Raw genomic sequence first — 23,784 nt, forward strand, 5'->3', positions numbered from 1 at the left:
TTAGAATTCTTTTGGAAATGCTATTCTCAACCCACTTTTTGTTATTCTCAATCCCACGTGCTCATTTTTTTTAACACAATTGTTGAATGTGATTAAAAGATTGAAATTTTATGCCCTAGAATTAATTAACGTGAATGCTTTGAAATTGTCGGTAGCATTAAATATGTATATGTTATATATATTTGCTTGAATGTGTTTGAATACAAAAAAAATATGAATATTATTTTATGGCCTGGAATAAAATTAATAAAATGGTTATGAATTGTTAATAGCAATAAGTACGTGCAGGTTGTATATTTGATTGGAATTAAGTGTATGATGGATTTGTTAGTCACCAAAGTAGTCAAATATATAAGGTTATTTAATTTCAAATTAATGATTACTTCAGTTACTCATAGAATAATGAAAGCTAAATTATATGATTATTGGTTTATGGGTAATTGAAATTCATTGTTATAAGTCATTTATGGATCGTCCAAAGGTTGATTAGTTATTCTGATAATCAATGAATATAATTGTAAGTAATTTATGTGTACCATTAGTTTATTTATATATCCAAAGGTAATAGGTACTACTAATTGGTGCATATTTAATTGTCTAATAATGTTAAAAAATTTATTAGCATCATTGTATTTGAATGTTGTGTGTTGGTGTATCACCCAAAGGAAAACATCAATATACATTGAATGTTATCTAAATGAATTATATGTATGACATGTGTTTTATCTCTCAAAACGCTTATGTGAATTTTATTATGTAATACTTATTCCCAATTTACTGAATTCTCATGTATCATCTATGTCAATTTTTAATGGGTTTAACTTCTTTGACTGGAATGAGCAAGTCCAATTTTACCTCGGTGTATTGGATCTTGATCTTGCTATATTGGAAGAGAAACATGATACTATTACTAATGCTAGTAGCAATGAAGAGAAAGCCTATTATAAAGCTTGGGAAAGATATAACAGACTTAGCTTAATGTTCATGAGTTTGACTGTTGCAAACAATATTAAAACAATTCTCCCTAAGATCAATAATGTTAAAGAGTTTACGGGGTTAGTGGGAGAGTGCTCTCAAACAACTGATAAGTCTCTTGCTGGGACATTAATGAGTACACTAACCACCATGAAGTTTGATGGTTCACGTATTATGCATAAGCATATCATTGAGATAACAAATGTTGCAACAAGACTTAAGACCTTGGGAATGGTTGTGAATGAGAACTTCCTTGTTCAGTTTATTCTGAACTCATTGTCGTATGAGTATGACCCATTCCAAATGAGCTATAATACCACGAAAGATAAATGGAATGTGCATGAATTGCATAGTATGTTAGTTCAGGAAGAAACAAGGCTTAAGAATCAAGGAAGTCACTCAGTTCATTATGTAAGTCACCAAGAGAATTAAGGAGCTGGAAAGAAATTTGTGAAGAAATATGATAAAGGAAAAGGGTCATTAAAGATCAATGCCAGCTCTTTGCAAATCCAGAAGAAGGTATCAAAGGAAAATAATTATCATTTCTGTAGGAAATCTGGACACTTCCAGAAAGCGTATGTCTTGGTTCTAAAAGAAATGTGAGCTTAATGCTCATGTATGTTTTGAATCAAACTTAAATGAAGTTCTCCATAATGCATAGTGGATTGATATTGGATGTATGACTTATGTATCTAATACTATGCAGAGATTCCTTATGATTCAAACCATAAGCTCAAATGAGAAGTTTGTCTTCATGGGGAATAGAGTAAAAGCTCCAGTGAAAACAATCAGGACTTATCATTTAAAACTCGACACTGGACATCATTTAGATTTACTGGAAACTCTTTATATACTTAGTTTATCTAGGAATTTAGTTTCATTATCTAAACTTGATATTACTGGATACTCTTTTAATTTTGGTAATGGATATTTCAGTTTATTTAAGCATAATCATCTCATTGGTACTAGTGTTCTTTGTGATGATTTACATAAATTGAAATTAGATGGTTTATATGATGTAACTATTTTAACTCTGTATTATAATGTTGGCACTAAACATAGTTTAGTGAATGAACAATCTGCTTTCTTGTGGTATAAACGTTTAGGTCACATTTCTAGAAAAAGGATGGAAAAATTAATAAAGGATGAAATTCTTCCTGATCTAGATTTTACGGATCTAAATATTTGTGTGGATTGTACTAAGGGAAAACAAACAAAACACACAAAGAAAGGAGCTACAATAAGCATTCAACTTCTTGAAATTGTATATATTGATATTTGTCGGTCTTTTGATATTAATTCTTTCAGAAAGGAAAGATACTTTATCACCTTTATTTATGAGTATTTACGTTATAGTTATTTCTACTTGAATGGAGTAGAAAGACAATTAGACAGAAAGGTGAAAGTTGTTAGGTATGATAGAGGTGGTGAGTATTACAGAAGATACGATGAAACTGGGCAACACCCAGGTCCATTTGCTAAACTTCTTCAAAAACATGGCATTTGTGTGCAATACACAATGTCTGGTGCACCACAACAAAATGGTGTATCAGAAAGGCGTAATAGAACTTTAATAGATGTGGTTAGGAGCATATTAAGCAATTCAACTTTACTCGTATCTTTGTGGATGTATGTCTTGAAAAGTGTCATACATTTGTTGAATAGGATTCCTAGTAAGGCGCTTCCAAACACACATTTTGAACTGTGGACAAATAAGGCACCTGCATGTTTGGGGTTGCCAAACAGAAATAAGGATTTATAATCCATAAGAAAGAAAATTGGATAGGGTTCCTAGTAAGGCGGTTCCAAACACACATTTTGAATTGTGGAAGAATAAAGGCATCTGCATGTTTGGGGTTGCCAGACAGAAATAAGGATTTATAATCCATAAGAAAGAAAATTGGATGCAAGAACAATCAGTGGATATTTCATTGGTTATCCATAAAAGTCAAAGGGGTATATATTTTATTGTCCTAATCATAGTATGAGAATGTTGAAACTGGAAATGCAAGGTTCATTGAAAATGGTGAAATCAGTGGAAATACAGTTCCACGAGATGTGGAAATTAAAGAAGTTAGAGTTCAAGTCCCTTTAGCTTGGGTCTCTAGCAGTAAGGTGATTGTTCCATTAGTTATTGTTCCAAACAACAATGAAAAAGAGCAACACAATAATGAGCATATGATACATAATGAACCTATTGTGGAAGAACCACAAGAAGTAGCATTAAGGAGGTCTCAAAAGAAAAGAAACCAACTATTTAGAATGACTATGTGATATACCTACATAAAATAGAAGCAGACTTAAGCATGAATGATAATGATCCAATTTCATTTTCACAAGCTGTAAGTTGTGATAATTCTAAGAAGTGGTTAAATATCATGAAAGAAGAGATAAATTTCATGGAACATAATGGTGTTTGGGATCTCATAGAATTGCCAAAGGGTTGTAAGAGAGTTGATTGTAAGTGGGTCTTCAAGACTAAACGTGACTCTCATGGAAATCTTGAATGTTACAAGGCTAGACTTGTTGCTAAGGGATTTACTCAGAAAGACAGCATTGATTATAAAGAGATGTTTCCACCGGTCTCACGAAAGGATTCTTTTATGATTATCATGACATTATTAGCTCATTATGACTTGGAGCTACATCAAATGGATGTGAAAACTGTCTTTCTTAATGGAGATTTAGAGAAGAATGTTTATATGAACCAACCAATGGGGTTTTCATTTAAAGGAAGGAAACACATGGTGTGCAAATTAAAGAAATCAATATACAGTCTTAAGCAAGCTTCCCGCCAATGGTATTTGAAGTTTAATGATACCATTGTTTCCTTTGGATTTAAGAAAAATATTGTTGATCGGTGCATATATCTAAAGGTCAGTATGAGTAAGGTTATTTTTCTAATTTTGTATGTTGATGATATCTTGCTTGAAACTGATGATCTTGGTCTTTTTCATGAGACTAAGAAGTTTCTCTGTAGCAACTTTAAATTGAAATATATGGGTGAGGCAAGCCATGTGATAAGGATAGAAATATTCCAAAATAGATCACAAGAATTGTTAGGCTTGTCTCAAAAAGCAAATATCAATAAAGTACTAGAGAAATTCAGGATGGAATAGAGCTCAACATCATCCGTTCCAATTCAGAAAGGAGACAAATTTAGTCTCACACAATGTCTTAGAAATGATCTGGAATGAAAACAAATGGAAGCAATTTCATATGCATGATTTGTTATTGCATCTACCATGGAAGCTGAATTTGTAGCATGTTTTGAGGCTACAATTCAGGCTAATTGGTTGCAGAACTTTATTTTAAAGCTTGGAATTGTCAACAGTATTACTAGGCCGCTGAAATGTATTGTGATAACTCTGCATCAGAATTTTTCTCTAAGAACGACAAGTACTCTAAGGGTTCTAAGCATATAGAATTGAAGTACTTTGTTGTAAAGGAAGAAGTTCAGAAATAAAGAATGTCAATAGAATATATTAGCACAAACCTTATGATAGATGGTCGTTTGACAAAGGGATTACCACCCAAGACATTTATAGAACATGTTGAAAGTATGAACATTATTGTTATTGATGATCATTAAGTGTAATTTAACTTATGTATTTTACTGACACTTTGAGCTCATTGTTTCTAATTACATGTTCTCTATGTTTGCATGCATATTTGTATTAAAGTAATGTTAACATGTTTTGTCTTGAATAAAGACATCATGTTGGACCAATTATGTACTCCTAACTAATGGTCATATTAAGGAGAAGACTAATTTGTAGTACATGAATTAAATTGTAATTGAGTTAAATAGGAGAAGTTTCTAAAGATAACTGCTACTTGATGGGAGTAGTGGTTATAAAGGGATTAATACCCACAAACGTGAGACAATGTCCTCTTCTTGACAGAAAAATGGTCTCTTTAACCCCTAGACATCATGAATGTAGAGAGACAAAAATAATAGTCAAGGAAGCGAAATCTTGTTTCTCTCCTCTTCCAAAAAATCAAGGTACACCGAAGATAAGCCTCACTATGGAGAAATACACACATTGTTTATCTATTATTTGTAAGAATCATATATTTCAAGATCCTATTGGTTTCCTATAATTGTTAATCTAGGGAACCCTTAAGTTTCACATGTCTAGCTTCTTTAAGAATCTTATTCAATTAAAAATTTTCAAATAACTTCTTCAACACTCAACTAACCACTACATTTAAAATTCTTTCAAGTCTATATATACCTTGTAGTAATAATTCATGAAAACAACTCATTTACATTTTTTTATTTGTTTGATCCTTTTACTTTCATCATCCACGATGTGCCAAATGATTGCATGGACCATATGTCACCCCTCCTACTTACACCTACATCATCCTAAAATCATTTCACTCTTTACACTCCAAACATGATCAAAAGAATGAAAAATGACATGTGTTTTGTGTGTCACTATAGGGTCATGTCCACTTAAGTTCTCTAATACCCAATCTTTGAATAACAACATAAAACTACAAATACGAAAGAAAATAGGGGCACAATGTATTACACTTGTCCCATCAAAATGGTATGAAAACAAATGATTTTAAGTTCTAACACTTTCATTTTTATCCCTTTCGTGATTCATAAGTTTTTTAACTATATTTTCATTATTAATGTTATTCCATAAAATAAATTAATTTAATAATTTATCTATCATTCTACATGTATTAATGGCATATAAGATAATAGTTTGATTTGGGTATAAGATTTGGTTTGAAGCATTATAGAATTTTGTTAGCAATGTTATGTAATCATTCATAAATTAATTTCATACTTATAATATAATTTAAATGACAAAATTGGTAAAATGAAGGTTAAAATATGAGGGATAAAGAATGAAAGTGAGAATATGATAATATGATGCATGCTAATAATTTACATGCAACATATGACTTAATTGAAAATTCAAAAGTGCTTTCAGGAATCAAAACGATAATACATGATTAAGTTTAGGGACAAAATATCAAAAAAGATGTGTTCATTTGCAAAGGAAGAAAGAGAAAAATGAGAAAAATGAACTATAAAATGAGGTGAAATCCACACTTTACACTATACTTTAATTCAAAGTTTTCATCTCAATTCACTTTCTTTCCATTTTTTTCCTTCTACCGAATAGACCCTAAGTGATTAAGCTCAAGGATTAAAAGGATAACAAATTGTTAAAACTAAATTGAACAATCAACTTTTTAACATATGATAATTAAGTGAATACCATATGACATTTGTTAGTTTAAAAACTAAATTAAAAAGTTAACTTTTAAACATGTGGCATTTGTCTAATGCCATGTCATCACTAGAATTATTAGGTAGGCACATATGTTAAAGTTAACATAGATAAATTAATAGTATGATTAATTTGTCATACTTTTTGCACAATAAAAAATAAATTCAAATTTTTAAATTTTTGTAAACTAATTTGTCAGGGCCATACGAATAAAAATATGCATTTATCCTTATACATAAGCTTCAAAGAACATTTTCTGATTTTTTTAATAAAGGCAATTATATTTTTATTGAGAAGAAAATAATGCATCCTTATTTGCTAACATGATAATTCATATACTGAAAGATCACGCACGCACTTGATAATCCTTTTTAAAAAATTAAAATAATCATTTCTTAAAATAAACTGAATTAAGAAGGCTAGAAAAATTAATTAGTACTTTAGAAGACGTGCTGCAGCCTGCGGGTTTTCTCATTGAAATTTATGATATTCTTGGTAACCTCAAGAATAAAAACTCGTGAATGAGGAAGAGAACACCATCATCTTTTCTTCTTTTTTTTTGACAATGAACCGCCGTCATTGAAAAAAGAAAATAAATGAAATAAAGTTTAAACTTATTCTTAAAAAGGGAAATAAAGTTGAAACTTGAGAATTGAGATGATGAAAAATAAGATTATTTGGTTGATCGGAAAGAAAATAAAAAAATAACAATTGCCGAAACAGAGCACTTTTCAAATAAAAAAAGAAGGAAACAGCATAGTAAATTTCAGCTATTTTCGTTCATGTATTGCAATAAAATGAACTTTAGTGGAGCCCAACAAAATTTTAAAACTTTGACTCTTTCCTCTTCCCGTTGTGTGTGTGTCTATATATATATATATATAATTTTTTTCTTTTTTTACCGATTAATTAAGAGTGTGTTTAAAAGATATTTCATCTGGTTTAATTTTTTTTACTAATTGAAATTTTTTTAACTGTTTAATAAACGAATTTTTTTAGTAACTTTTAATTATTTTATGTTATTTGAAGTAAGATTTTTTAAAATGATAACTTTTAGTTTTAAATTTTTTATATTTATTCTCTTTTTATTTTTAAATATATTTTTTAATTTTTTCTATTTAAGGTAAAATTATATTATTTTTATCATTTATGTAATTTATATTTTTTAACTATTATAAGATAATTTTATCATTCGATAAGATAATTTTTTCAATTTTTAATAAGTTCTCTAACTTTGAGTTAATTTTTCAGTTAGTTTTATCAAATGTAACTGAATCATGTTAATTAAATTTTTTTATATTTTATTCTATTTCTTTTCTACCAAACAATTTATATTTTTTATCTTATTTCTTTTTCTTCTTCTTTTTTTTACATTTTCACTTTCATTTCCTTCTTCCTGTGACAACCATAGACAACAAAGATTGTGTCTACTAACATAACGAATAATAAGTTTATGAAACTCTTCAAATAAATTATGAAATATTTGTTTTATCAATATTTAAGATTCCTTTCCTCTAAAAAAAAAAAAAAGATTCCTAGCTTTCAAATGAACAACTCAGCAAGGTACAAGGTTGTCGGATGGATAAGGCTACTCCTCAATCTTATTTCCACGGCATCTTATTCGGATCCACTACAGTTTCAAGCGAAACTGCACGCCATGCTAGTATCATTATTAAAATCAAAATTGTTCCTATGATTAATTAAGTCTTATCCCATGTAATTCAAAAGCATTCAACTCAAATTAAAATGTAATCCCTTCTTAGATCAGCCTTGGGGATTCTTATCCTCATAGTCTTCCTTACGATAAGAACGATTACTTTTGTCTTCAATTTTTCATAAATCACTATTATTAATATCATATAAGAAAGTGTTTGGATGGGAGAATTTAAAATTCTGAAAAATTTTAAATTCTAAGAATTTTAAATACTTTAATTAAAATTCTTTTATTTTCAAAATTTTATGTTTGGATAAAAAAAAGTTAAAATTATGAGGATGAAAAAAAAGAAAAGATATGATTGGTGTGTTAGTTATACGTGTTCCTCTATGCTTAGACATGTTCCACAATCTCATACGGTGTTTCTTGAAGAAGACTATAAAAAGAGAATTTCAATTTCTCACATTTTAAAAGGAAATTGAAATTCCAGATTTTTAGTTGTTTAAAATTTCAAAATTTTAAATTCTTCACAAAAAAACATCCAAACAATGAATTCTAGATTATAGAAATTCAAATTTTTTGATAAATTACTTTCCTCAATTAAAATTCTGTATCCAAACATACTCTAAAAGTTTTTCCTAGGTAATCATTATGACGCTAGGCTAGGGGATTACAAATGTGACTATTAGTGGTGTGGGGCGGGTCATCCAAAGACCAACCACTAAGGGATGAATGAAAAGACCGATGAGACGGATGGAAATAGCTAGATGATAGGGGACTATATAATGAAAGCTTAAGTTAGTTGGCATATATGTACAAAGAGATGTGAAGTCTTGAGCCCATCGACATATGATAAGTATAATAACAATCGTTTGGTAACTATCATTCCCTAAACATAGATAAGTCGATGGACTATCATAATGAGGCAAATTTCCCAGTTTAGGCTTCTTTTACAAAGTATTTCCCAATCTATGGCTATTTTTAAACTTATTCCCCGGAGGTGTTGTTTTTTACGTAGATGCCATGCATGGCGCCACCACCACTGGTGCCTTCGGGGAAGAGGTGACACGTGGCATGTCGCCACTGCAACTGGTGACACAGGCAGTGTTGTCGCCACTGGTATTGACGCATCCAGGAGGCTGCATGGAAGCGCTGGTTTGACCAGCGACTTCAGCTTTGCAGAGCTTTGCAGGCGTAGGCTGCAGCACCTGCAGGTGGTCAGGCGTAGGCTGGAAGGCGCCATCCAGGCTGGCGAGTTGCGTCTTGGAGGATGTCGCCATTCGTGGTAGCGCTTTCAACTTTAGCTTGGTGGATTTATATATCCCCAAGTGCAGAGAGGGTGCTTGCTTGTGAAATGCTTGTGTCGAGAAGGTGAAAAAAAAGGGTGCTTGCTTGTGTCGAGAGAGAGGTAGCTAGTGTTGGAACTTTGTGTTCTTCCATTTTCTAAAAAGCTTGTAAGTCATATATTGAATATATTTTGTATGTTTTATTTATGTAGATGTTTATATTCTGATAAAGGAATAGTTTTAGGTACTGTAAGCTAATAATTTTGTATAGTTTAGTTTGAATTCTTAATGTTATATGCTAGATTAGATTTAGTTTAAAATTTTTATATGGTAAATTAGGAATAGTTTTACATACTCTAAGTTATTAATTTTATGTAGATTAGGAATAGTTTAAATTCTTATATCATAGATTAGGTTTAGTTGAAATTTTTTATATAATAGATTAGAAATAGTTTGAAGTACCGTAACTTATTAATTTTAGATTAGCTTTAGTTTAAATTTTCTATATGGTAGATTACATTTAGTTTAAATATTTGATATGATAGATTAAGAATAATTTTATGTACTGGAAATTATTAATTTTAAATTAGGTTAGAATGAAATTTTTTATATTACGTTAATTTTAGTTATTATTAGTTTCATATGTTATGTTTAAATTATAATAGTTTTACATATTTAAAATTATTGATTTTGTATGTTAAATTATTTTACTCGTGATTATTTAAAGTCATTAATTTTGTATATGGTAAATTATATTTAGTTTAAATATTTGATATGATAGATTAAGAATAATTTTATGTAGTGTAAATTATTAATTTTAAATTAGGTTAGAATTAAATTTTTTATATTACGTTAGTTTAAGTTATTATTAGTTTCATATGTTATATTTAAATTATAATAGTTTTACGTATTTAAAATTATTGATTTTGTATGTTAAATTATTTTACTCATAATTATTTGAAGTCATTAATTTTGTATATGGAGATTACATTTAGTTTAAATATTTGATATCATAGATTAAGAATAATTTTATGTAGTGTAAATTATTAATTTTAAATTAGGTTAAAATTTAATTTTTTATATTACGTTAGTTTTACTTATTATTAGTTTCATATGTTATGTTTAAATTATAATAGTTTTGCGTATTTTAAATTATTGATTTTGTATGTTAAATTATTTTACTCGTAATTATTTGAAGTCATTAATTTTGTATATATATTATTTTAATTTTTATTCAAAAATATAAATATTATTTTATATATTTAAATTTATATTTGTATGAAATTTAATTTATTTATAGAATATATATAAATTAGGTTATTTGTATAATATATTTTGTTATTGAAATTAAAAAAATATAATTTGTTATTTATGTAAAGTTGTGTTTGGATGTGATTTAATTTATTTGTATAATACATTTAAATTTTCGTGATTGTATATTATATTTTGTTATTGAAATATGTAATTTTTGAAATATTGTATATTACATTTAATTTATTATATTTTGTTATTTATTTTAAGTTGTGTTTGCATGTATTTGAAATTATTTGGAGAGTATATTTTGAAATTATTTTAATTAATTTTTTGTAAATATACTTAATTTGTGTATGTATAATTAATGTATAAATTTTATCGTTAATTAATTGTATTATATTTTATTTTGTAGGATCAATGACATCTTCGTCGTCATGCTCATCAAGTATACAAACTAGGTCTGGTCCAATTGATGGTGACGTTTTGTGGATGCAACCCAAGCATGTTTCAGAACATGTTTGGAATGAGGAACCAGACAGAAAATTACATATCAGACGAGCAGTCCCGACGTATCAAGGTGAAGAACAAATATCATAGGAAATTGTTCCTCTGCTTTGGCAATCTGGGTTTTATTGATAATGAAGATGGGATACCTAAAGATAAATGCGGCATTAATTAGTGCGTTCATTGAAAGATGGAGGCCCGAAACACACACGTTTCATTTGAGATGCGGAGAGACTACCATTACTCTTCAAGATGTGTCAGTTTTATTAGATCTTCGTACTAACAGGACACCATTAATTGGTTCAACAAATCTTGATTGGGCCGATTTATGTGAAAAATTATTAGGAGTCAGACCACACAAAGGCGAACTTGAAGGCAGTGTTGTAAAATTAAGTTGGCTAGCTCACCATTTTTCTCACATAAATATTGATGAGGGTAACGTTGAACAATTACAAAGGTTTATTCGTGCATGGATCCTTCGATTCATAGGAGGTGTCCTCTTTGTTAACAAAAGCAGTAGCAGAGTTTCCTTAAGATACCTACAATTTTTACGTGACTTTGAACAGTGCAGCACGTATGCGTGGGGACTTGCCGTGCTTGCGTATTTATATAGAAAGATGTGCAGCGCCACCGATTACAAAGTTAAATCAATCGGAGGTGTGTGCATCTTAATCCAAATGTGGGCATGGGAACGATGCACGACTTTGACTCCAAAGAGGATGCCTCCCGTAATAGAAAATAAACCACTCGGACACAGGTTTGTCATTTAAAAAATTCGATTTGAATTGAAAATATTTAATGATGGAACGTGTTGACAATGATGATTTCATTTTTATTGTAGGTGGCTGCGACAAGGAAATCAACATATTGGCAATGATGATCTTAGAGTTTTCCTTCGCAAATTGGATCTAATTAAACGACATGAGGTAACAAGAACGTAATGTATTGGTTAAATGAAATTTTAATATGTTATGTTTGACTGAAAATTGACAAGTGTGTTGTTATATGCAATTTGTCTAGGAGCCATACACAACAACTGTGATGGCAACGTTGCCTCAAATTTGTGTGGTTGGAAGTGTAGCCTGGTTCGCGGTGGTGCCACTGATTTGTTTCCATGTTGTTGAGTGGCACCAACCCGATAGAGTTTTACAACAATTTGGATTGCAAAAACCTATTCCCGGATGTCCTTCGCAACCGCAGAATCTCCATGGCATAACACTGAAAGGCAAACAAGACGAAAATTGGTTCCACCTATTGGCCCCGATCATCAGTCAATGGAACAATAGAGCTGAGTTTAGGGTCGACGTTTATCCTCGACAGGAGGGCCTACTGGGTTTTAACTCGGACAACATGGTGTGATATAGGCGTAAAACAAAGATGTTTGTCGACCCAAACAATGCAAACACAGCGACATTGGTATTTATCTGTTTTTCAATGTTTAACTTCAAATTATTTTGTTAAGCATGAACATTAATTTCTTGACGCTAATAATTACAAGATGAAGTTGTGGAGACTTTACAGTATATGGTGTCACCACAAGGGAGGAACACATGGACAGTTGATGATCTCATGCCTTACGTGGAAAAGTTAGCGATTATATCCGAAGAGCAAGAGAGAATCATTGAGCCAGTGTCACATGGTCCAACATCAGAGCGTGAATTCTCAGCACAAGAGTTTCACATTCTTCAGTCAAGTGTTGAAACTCGGGGCATAGGCAGACGAAGGGAGCTTGTTGAAGCGGAACAATATTCCCAACAAATGATGGAGCGTGGTCATGGAATGTATTACACGCCAGCAACATTTTCCCAATATCCTTCACAGATGTATCAGTATTCTTTTGAAGGTCATCACACTGATACTTCTGCGAGCGAACATTCGTTCGGTGGTGTTGCGGAAACACAGTCTCATTTTTCATGGCCCACTATGACTCCTTCACAGCAACACGATGCCCCAATGGCAACACCTAACGCCCCATTTGCTCTGCAATGGAATGTACCCGAAGCAATACCTCATATGGGCGACTTATTAGGTGTTGATTTGCGTCAGGAGTTTTCTGCTGAGGCTGAGCAAGCAGAAGCGGGGAGACAACGCGGCAGAAGAAATCCTGATCGTCAAGCGCGAAGATAGGATTGACCATGTGGCACATCCTCACGACATCACGGACACCATAATGACTGATTTTCATGTCTCTGTGTAATTTTGTTGTTGTATGTATGACATTTGATTTTGACAGTTAATTTATCGCATCTCATTTATTATGCCTTACTAATGTATACAGTTTATGTGGCGCATCAAACTATAATAATAAAGAAAGTTTAAAAATAAAACTAAAGTAGACAAAAAAAATAGGTAGTTTTAGTAACTAAAGTCTAACACCAATGTCATATGTGCAGATACTCCACATTGACTAAGTCCATAATTCATCATTGTAGCTAGTTCTCCTTTAGTATCAATTTGAATACCCTTAACTACAACATTGGACTCCCCACTTTCACTCAACCAAGGTTTAGGGTTAAGGGGTTATTGTGTAGGGTTTATCGATTTAGGGTTTAATGCATAGGGTTAGGGTTTGGGATTTATGGTTTTTGGTCTTGGGTTTAGGTTTATGGCTTAGGGTTGCGGATTAGGGGTTAGGTTTAGGGCTTAGGGGTTACGGTTTGGGGTTTAGGGGTTAGGGATTAGGCTTAGGGCTTAGGGTTTAAGGCTTAGGGTTGTGGATTAGGTTTTAGGTTTAGGGCTAAGGGTTTACGGTTTGGGGTTTAGTGGTTAGGTTTATGGTTTAGGGTTTTATGGTTAGGTTTAGGTGTTAGGGATTAGGCTTAGGGCTTGGGGTTTAGGGTTTAAGGCTTATGGTTTTGGGGTTTGGGTTAGGGTTAGGGCTTAGGGTTTAAGTCTTATGGGTTTGGATTAGGGTTTATGGTTAGGTTTTAGGTGTTAGGGATTAGTCTTAGGGCTTAGGGTTTAGGGTTTAAGTCTTAGGGTTTTGGGGGTTTGGTTAGGGGTTAGGGTTTAGGGCTTAGGGTTTAGGATTAGGGTTTAGGGTTTAGGGTTAGGGTTTATGGTTTTGTTTTTAACTAACGAATTCATTGTACCCCACAAATAGCTAATGTACACAATCCAAAATAAGTAATGTTTTTAACTAACAAATTTATTCAACCCCAGAAATTCAATACATTTAAGAGAACTTAAACAAATACAAGTCACTCGACTAACATACATAAATCAATGATTTGAACAACTCTCACGCTCAGATTGCATTGGACAGCGACGCCTGTTATTCCCTTCGGCTCCACATCTACTGCATTTTTGTCGGTGCTCAGATGGTTCGACCCAATCCATCTCATTCCTTATCCTTGTTGATTTTGGTCGACCTTTCACACGAATTGTAGTTGGGTCAGGGATAAGTGTCCATGTGTCATTAGAAGGAGGAATAGCCGCTTCATTCCCAAGAGGCCACCATTGTGCGGAGTAAGCTTTTAAGATGTGCTCATTTGTATAAACAACATCTATATATTGGTATTAGTTCAGGCTCACGTAACCACAAGCTGCAATAATATGTGAACATGGATAGTGAAGCGCAGAATACCTTCCGCATTGACAATAATGACCATTCAAGTTAACTGCCCACTTTTGTCTGCCACATTGCGTAATAGGATTGAAGGTCTCCTCTACTTCAAACCTTGTGGAGTGGATGTCATACACGCGAACAATGTGCGAACAAGCTTGTTCTTGATTGTTTCTAAGTTCTTTAACAAGCTTTGAACAATATACTTGCCAATGTTCAACAAAGTACTTTCGACACCTACTGTACATTGATTTGACCAATGCTGTTATGGGAATGTTGCGACAATCCTTCAAAACCTTATTGATACATTTTGAGAGGTTGGTTGTCATGTGGCCATATCGACGTCCTTCTCTATCATAAGCCATCATCCATTTTTCCTTTGAAATGCGATCAATCCAGGTTGCTATGGCTGGACTCAGTGCACGAAATTTTTCTAAATTTTGATAAAAAAAAATGTGCTTGCAAGGAGTGTAGGCTGCATAAAATTAGTTATGAATAAAAATTTTAAGTATATATGAAAGTTAAATAAACGTGACCATCAAATATGAAATCTTACCCAATTTCTTCAACATTTCTTTTTGTTTGGCATTATTGAATTTCCGATTGAAGTTGCTTGCTATGTGTCACACGCAGTAGACATGATAACCGCAGGGAGGTTGCCAACCAAGTGCTTCGTTAGCGACAACGGACTTTATACTCGCGTGTCGATCAGATATCAGACAAATATCATTTTTATCTGTGACGTGTTCACGCAAGTGTGTCAAAAACCATGACCACACTGTCAACGTCTCACCTTCGACCACCGCGAATGCTAGAGGAAGGACACCACCATTTCCATCTTGTGATGTGGCCATTAAGAGGGTCCCACGGTATTTTCCGTACAAATGTGTGCCGACAACTAGTATGATTGGCTTACAGTACTTGAAAGCCTCTTTACATTGGCCAAAAGTCCAAAAAACTCTATGAAATTGACGGTGTTTGCGACTAACCTTATTCCCAACGATAAAATCGTCATGTAGTATTTGAAAATATGATCCAGGAGAATGATTTTGCAAGTGTGTTAGCCACGACGAAAGTTTCGCATATGACTCATCTCAATCGCCATATTCAATTGCAATGGCTTTCTGTTTCGCCAACCAAGCTTTTTTGTACGACACCTTGTACGCAAATTCACTGTTAATCCTCTCTTGAATCAAAGAAACTTTTATTGATGGATCTTCTCTGATCATGCCTGTCAATAACATAACAAAATTTAAATGACAATTAACAAAAAATGAACATAATATGAACATAAAATACGTACCTACTACACAAATGGCAATTAAATATGAATCAAGTTTCTCGTTATCTTGTGTCATGGTCATATTCAGACATGTGTGTGGTCTACCCCATTGTGTGACTTTCCACGTATCTATTTTTTTTAGATAAAATTGCCCTCATATAGAAAGGGCAAGGACACTCTACACTTATATTCAAGCAACAAACCACATACTTGTTCGATTTGCTTTCAACAACTTTGAAACTTTGATGCTCCTTCATAACATATTGTTTGACTGCATTTTTGACCGCATCTTTACTATCAAATTTCATGCCAACATATAATTCTTGGCCAACATTAAAGGTCGACGACATCTCCAAACCGCAAATGTCCTCCTCATCAGGATAACTCCAGTTGATATTGTTATAATGTAAAGCATCATTCCAAAATGGATTTTCAATTCGTTGTGCACCTAACAGTTCAAAATAAAAATTCAAATCATACTTATTTAGCATTAAATACAATTGTCATCAAATAATAAATGTATTGTCTAATTTTTTTATACAGCAAATTATACCTTCTGCTGGGTGAACAATTCTTACTGGTTGAATCATGTCAGTGACTTCATCGTCTGTATCAGATATACCGTCAACACTGTCATCTTCGTCAAAAGACTCTTCAACATATGAGTTAGACACAAGATAATCATCATCATCATCATCTTCGTCTATATGTAAATTGCTCATATTTGTTGGCGGTTGTGTCTCATCATTAGATAAATAATTTCCACATGATGTAAGCGAATTTGCAGAATGAAACATTGAACCACCAGCCACATCCTTTTCTATGTACAATTCCAGAACTGACATTTGGTCTTGTTGTTTAAAACTTTCTAGCATCGTTTCAACATCTTCGTTATCGCAAATTTGCGAGGCAATATATTTTTCTGACACTAAAAATCTACAGCTGATAGCAGAAATAATTTCATTATTTTGTAACTTTACCTTATCTCCATTTTTTTTCTTCAAAGCATTGAAACTAATTTCACGTTTAATCTGAATCGCTTTTTTACTGCCTTCAAATATTACACCATCATTATCTTCATATACCCTTCCATTGAAATGCAACACTGTTATAACCGAATTCATCGTGTACTTACAAAAACAACATTTTAACACGTCAAATAAATTATAAAATGGGTATCACAAAAAGTCATTATTGGAACTTCAAAATAAAACTTTATTTTAAAAAAAAATTAACTTCAAATCAATTTCAGATTAAGACACTTTAAAAAAATTAACAATTTCAATGTAGTAATTTTAAACTAATCAAGATGTAATCAAAATTATTAACTTTAAATAAATTTCACATCAACACACTTAAATAACACGAACGATTTTATAAAACTTTAAATCCAAACTAATAAAATGTAATCACAAAAGGTCCATTTATTGGAACTTCACATTCAATTTCTCTTTTAAAAAGATTTAATTAACTTCAAATTAATTTCATGGGACACACTTAAAAAAATGAACAATTTCGAGATAGTCATTTTTAACACAAAATAAAATAATTCATGAACGAAGTTAGTAGTATAAATAATAAATCTTAACATTAATAACTTTAAAATGGAAAAAGGTAATTACAAAATTACTATATAGTAAAATATTTGTAGTACGAGAAAAAACAAAGCATCAAATAACACTTTCAAGTTCAACATTTATAAATTTTTAACACACCAACAAATCAACCTAATCTAATTAAAAAAATACTACAACTTCATATTAAAAAAAATCGTACTCAAAATACTTACTTCAAATAAATATGATCTACAATTTTTTTTTATTCAAAGTTCAAACGTTCATCAATTTTTAACACACTAATAAATCATCAACACCAACCTAATTTAATTAAAAAAATAATACAAATTTCATATTCAAAATATTTTATTTTGACTGAAAATATTTTCTTCAAATAAACATTCTTACACAATTTTTTTTATTTTTTACATTTAAACACACACTACCAAGCCTATCAAACATAAAAGCTAATTTAATTTTTTAAAAAATAAATACTTCATACCACAGAAATTTCCAAAGCCACGAAAATGCCAAAGCCACGAAAACGAAAGCAAAAATAAAGTTGAAAGGGAAAGCGCTAAAAAAATGAAGAAGGGGATGGGGTATTTAAACACCCTAAAATGCAAATGCTGGTGGCGTTTTCAGGTATTCTGGTGGAAACTACACCTATGTAAGTCGCAGGAACGAATGGCGCCTCCCTCTTGCAAATCGCAACCCCCAATGGCGCGTCCCTGAGCACTCTGCAATGTTGCCCCTATCCCTGACTTGCTGCAGTCTGCCTTAGGGCCTTGCGTTTGACTGAGCCATGACCAACTCGCCATTAGTGCTGACGCTTCCAAAGCCACGTCAGCAAAAGGGGAGGTGCTGGTGGAAAATTTACCATCATAATGATATAAATTCAGTTACTCATTAAAAAAAATAGTAAAATTTATTTTAAAATATTAACTTATTATAAGAAAATAAATTCATTAAATTGGATGATGGATGAATTCATACAATTTCACTTCTAAAGGCAGAGGATCAAAATCCACACGGAATCATAGTTTTTTTTTTTTTTAAGGCGAATGAACGATTGAAAAATAATGTATATATACTTGTAAAACAATCATAAATTATTTACACGGAATTATAGTTGGCTTCTACAATGGACTCCTCTTCTCTTATACATTTTTTTTTTAATAAGCATCCTCTTCTCTTATACATGATTACATGTTAAGGGCTCTTTTAACTTCGAAGCCGCTAAATTGATTTGTTTTTAGTTTTCTTTTACAATGATTTTTAATTGTAATCCATAATCGTGGCTGTAACCTTTTTATTTTTAATTCACACAACCCTGTCGTGATTGCATTTACAACTAGTATATTAGAAAATATTTTTTTTAATTTTTTATGAAAATGTCACATTTTCATTCCTTCTCCTGAAAATAAAAGTGTAGGAAAATATAGTAACAGTGAAAGTTATAACATTTATCAGAATCAATAATCCCCAAAAATAATTTGTTAAAGTTTGTAGCAAACACGAGTATGTAATATTCTCATCCGACAAAATATGATAAGCTACAAGTAGTTTGGATCCTTTAAGTCATATGTCAAGGGTTCAAGCATTGACTATGGGAATAGAATAACACAAGTGGGGAGAGGAATTTCTCCTTAGTTGGTATTCTATTTTTTCGAGAAATTAGTCTCATGACTTTCAATTGTAAAGATGTTCTACTGTTGGCAAAAAAAATTAATATTCTCATGTTAGATTTATCGAAACAATAATTTTAAATTCTCATATTGTATTTTCTTAGAGCATTTTTAATGCACATATTTCATGAGTTGCTTAAAATTAAACAATATTGCTTAATAAGTTTTGATCATTGGAGTAGAAGAGTTACTAAAGTGTTGCTTAAGCGAGTTGCTTATATAAGCAATCATTGCTTAATTCATCCTTACCAATTAAAGAATAATTTTTCAATTACAAAAATTAATATGGGTCAAGTTTAGCACTCACTCTAGTAACTTTAGTATTGAAATAAATTTTGTGTAAAATTTTTAAATTTATGTATCATTGTAGGACTTACAAATTTAAGAAAAATAATCAATGTTCTTACAAATCTTCCTACTACTTTTTATTGTAAGTTTTAAACATGTTTTATATTTTCAAGACATTATATGCATTATATGCATGTACTTTTCATTCAATACTTACTATATAAAAGGTAATAGAAGGATTTATAAAATGATATAACATTACTCTTATGAAAATCAACTTTTAGGCTATGTTTAACAAAACTAACCAAAAAGTTAATTGCAAATTAAAAAGTTAACCGGTAATTAAAAGTCAGAAGTTGGAAGCTGCAAAAATAACTTATTAAATTATGTAAGTGTAGGATAAAACTAAGTGTTAAAATAATTGAAAAATATATAATAAAAAAATAATAATAAAATCATGATCTATTTAAAAATAGTAACTAAGAAATTGGATAAATAGAGGATAAAAATGAAAAAATATAAAAAAAAATCAGAAACTAAAAGATAGCATTTTAAAAATATTACTTAAAATAACATTTTAAAAATTATTAAAACAATTTATTTATCAAATAATCAAATAAATTTTTCAAATAATAAAAAAATTAAAAATTAATTAAATTATTTTGTCGAACACAACTTTAATATATGTCTCTTTCACAAAATGTATTACATGATAATTGAACCCATTCTTTCCACAAACTCAGCAATTAATAAAATTCTCAATACATTGCTCAAAAACAACATAATTCATTAATCATTATTATTTGAAACTCATCAACAACTTCTTTTGTTCTTTATCTCTCCTTATCATATTACTCTATCAAATTCCTTATTTCTTTTCACTTCCTTTCTCTCTTAAAAGGTATCTAAAAAACACTTTTCTTATCTGAAAGAAACAGCAGAAGAAAAAAAGATGGTAAACACTAATAAAAAAACTAAATACTTGTTTATTTTACCGTTTCAGATCGTTGGCACTAAATTATTAGTTCTCCTTATCCTTGAACGTACATTTGAAGCTTTTCAACTAAAACCAAACACACTCTAAACACCGTCAAAACAACCGTCCACCACAAGATCGTGTCCGGTTACAAACTCGGAGTCACCGCACGCAAGAAACAGCACCGCATCCGCGACATGCTTCGGCGTCAAAAAGACACCTTTCAACCTAGAGCTCTGCGCGTACTGCTTCTGCAACTCCTTCGTCTCCATCGCGGCATGCGCGGCACGTGTCAGCGGCGTGGTCAACCCACTCGGCGAGACGCAGTTCACCCTAACACCATGCGCTCCAAGCTGCGCGCTGGCCGCGCGCATGAGCCCCTTCACCGCGTGCTTCGACATCACGTAGTCGGTTCGCCGCAGGCCGCCGTGCGACGCTGACACGCTCGCCGTGCACACAATGCTGCCCCTCACGCGCCGCTCCACCATCGACCGCGCTGCGTGCTTCACGCACGCTGCCGTGCCCCGCGCGTTCACGGCGAGGAGACGGTCGTACGCGGAGAAGTCGAGGTCGAGGATTGTCTGGTCGGAGGGACTGAGGATGCCCGCGTTGCTGAACATGATGTCCAGCTGGCCGTGAGCGTTGACCGTGGAATCCACGAGGTTTTTGACTTGGTCTTCGTCTGTCACGTCACAACGGACATAGCTGCACCTGAAGTATACACAAATACAAATACTGAAATACTTATCTTTCTAAACTATATTTTCACTATTTTTATGGTAGTGACCAAGATTATTAAACTTGAGAGTTTAGGTAGATTTGTCAAAGTTTGATAGACTCGACTCATAGATTCAACTCATAAATTCATAAGAGTCTATTTTGTATAAAAATAATAATAAAATATATATAAATAATATATTAATTAAAAATTTCAACAATATAATAAAGCAAAACAATAAATTATAAAGTTTAGAATATTTAAATAAACAAGTCTAGTAATAATACATCACTACGAGGTTATAGTAGTGGTAGATCATTCTCATCGAGGGTTTGATGTTATTAGAAAACAAGGATTTGACATTATTAAAGGTGAAAATTTGTATTTGAGAATAACACACTAAATAAAAGTATGTTGAATGCTAAACAGATAGAAAACAATAAAAAATAACTTACATTTTGATCTAATTTGTTTAACTTGCTAACTCGTTGACTAGGTGGTAAACTCGAGAGTTTATTGAGTTTACTCAGAATTTATAGAGTTTACCCAGAGTCTACTAAAAAAAGAGTTTACTCAAGAGTCAACTCACAGACTACAAATGAGCTCGTAAACCTGTAAGAATTAACGAATTAACTCGAGAGTTTGATAACCATAATAGTGACTATTAAACTTAGGATAATCATATATTATCATTTATTTTTAATACTCTATTAATATATTTTTTTTATCATATTATAAATCTTATTATAATTATATTTTTCTTTTTTTTTTCTCTTTTTAGATAATTAGATAGATTATTGAAATTTTATCAAACATTATTCTTAACGGTCTACTTTTCACTATTCACCATTTGAAACAAAATAATCGTTGTCTTTCAAGTTATTTTACACATATTAAGAAAATAATAATAATAATAATAATAATAATAAATAAATAAAAAAGAATAATTATTTTACTAAATTAATTTTATATCATCATTAATTTATATATAAATTTTATTATTCATCATTAATATTATTAGAAATTTTTAAAAAGATAATTAAAGTTATATAAAAAAAAACTAAAATCATAATTATTTTGAAATAATTTTTTTCTCTTACGCACTAATTATTATAAGACAGACAGAGTATTATAATTTGTAAAAGTGTAGAAGATTAGTCAATATATTAGGGGTATTTAAACCTAAATCGATTTAAATAAAAATCAAAAATTACTAAAAAAATCCTAAAATCAAACCAAATTGATCTTTTTATTTGTTTAGATGTTTTTTTTATAATTTATCGGTTTAGTTCAGATTATAATTTGTGTTTTTAAAACTAAATCAAACCAAAAACACTTATATTAATACTTATATAATGTATACCATTTTATTTTTTCAAACAACTTTTTGAAGATATATTTAGTTTAAAATAAATAAAAATTTGATAAATTTTTATTATAAAAGAATTAAGATTCGTAGATTATTATTAGCAATTTTTTAATGTAACTTAATTTAAAAGATGAAAAGAAACTATATTAATTTTAATAAAATAGTATTTTAGTAAAAATCACAAAAATCAAACCAAATTAAATTGTAAAATATTGGTTTGGATTTTTTAAAAATGAAAATTGAACCGCATATGTTTTATAAATTTGGTTTGATTAACTTTTAAATGAAAAATCAAAGCAAAACAAGCTACCAACATTCCTTTAATATATAGCTCAAATTTAGAATTATTCAATTTGTAAATTACTACCCTCCGGCCTCATATATATGTAAAAAAATTGATTTTTATCTTGGACTAAAATATAATTAAATCTAACTAATTTTATCCCTATTTAATGATATTATTTTTAAATATTTTTTCATTTAATTACAATTCTATTTTTAAGAACTCTATTTTATTCCTATATGAAATTTTAATGAAGGACATTTTAAAATTACTTGACATTTTGTTTATACATAAGTAAAGTTGAATTTCTATCATTTTTTTTTGTTACACTCATCTAAATTGTAAACTAACATTTGACCAAACGTATATTTTATAATTTTCACTCAAATTATATATGATTTAGATAGTATTTCACCCAATGTTTCCTTTTCTTTTTCTACTCTTTTAAGTAAAAGTTAAATTAAGCATACATTAACAAATAACTTTAATAAAGAAAAATGAAGAAATATAACTTCAAAAAAGAAAATGACTAAAATAATTTTAAAAATAGTTAATGCAACAAAACTTTTAAAATGAAATATTGTCGAATAACTTGTATTTTACTTTTATAGTTTTTATTTTAAAATTTATCTTTATAACTATTTTTTTTAAAAGGTTGGGTCAATATAAAATTATGTCCAAGCATAATTTAATCATAACTTTATTAAACATACTATTATTATCAACCTAGCCAACAGTGAAGAGTTTGAGTAATTTTACATTAAAAGTTTTAGTCCAAACCATTATGTGAAATGTGTAAATTACAAAGCCAAACATGAACTTAGTAATAGTAGTAATTTTTTGTTTCCACAGTAAGATTATGCAAGAATATCTTGTACCTGTGAGAGCCAATGGATGCTGCTACTTGGATACCCAGGTCATCTTGGATGTCTGCAATCACAACCATTCGTGCACCATGGTGAGCAAACAGACGCGCCGTCTCTTCGCCGATGCCGCTGGCTCCGCCGGTGATTATGGCAACTTTGCCGGCTAACTTTTTCTGGCCACTGTTGTGGATTGAGTTTGCTGATTCAGCCATTCTATATTATCTTCTCAGTAATGTGAGGCTCTATGGATAGAGAGGACCAA

At 30.9% G+C, this 23,784-nt stretch overlaps 1 protein-coding gene across 1 annotated transcript; it reads right to left on the reverse strand.

Moving 5' to 3' along the window:
* Window positions 1-20,250: 20,250 nt before the first annotated feature.
* Window positions 20,251-23,784, reverse strand: LOC100817513 ((-)-isopiperitenol/(-)-carveol dehydrogenase, mitochondrial). The gene is made up of 2 exons (XM_003522994.5): window positions 23,535-23,784; window positions 20,251-20,997 (listed from the first exon to the last, which is right to left on the reverse strand). Exons 1-2 carry the CDS (start codon window positions 23,732-23,734, stop codon window positions 20,391-20,393), a joined length of 807 nt encoding a protein of 268 aa, XP_003523042.1. The 5' UTR covers window positions 23,735-23,784; the 3' UTR covers window positions 20,251-20,390.

This window comes from Glycine max, chromosome 4 (assembly GCF_000004515.6).
Source record: "Glycine max cultivar Williams 82 chromosome 4, Glycine_max_v4.0, whole genome shotgun sequence".
NCBI lineage: Eukaryota > Viridiplantae > Streptophyta > Magnoliopsida > Fabales > Fabaceae > Glycine > Glycine max.

Bases quoted from the DNA above. Each gene is read 5' to 3' on its own strand.
- LOC100817513 (XM_003522994.5), bottom strand. From the start codon at position 23,734: ATGGCTGAATCAGCAAACTCAATCCACAACAGTGGCCAGAAAAAGTTA. The intron at 20,998-23,534 runs GTACAAGATATT...TGTATACTTCAG, and splicing joins GCATCCATTGGCTCTCACAG to GTGCAGCTATGTCCGTTGTG.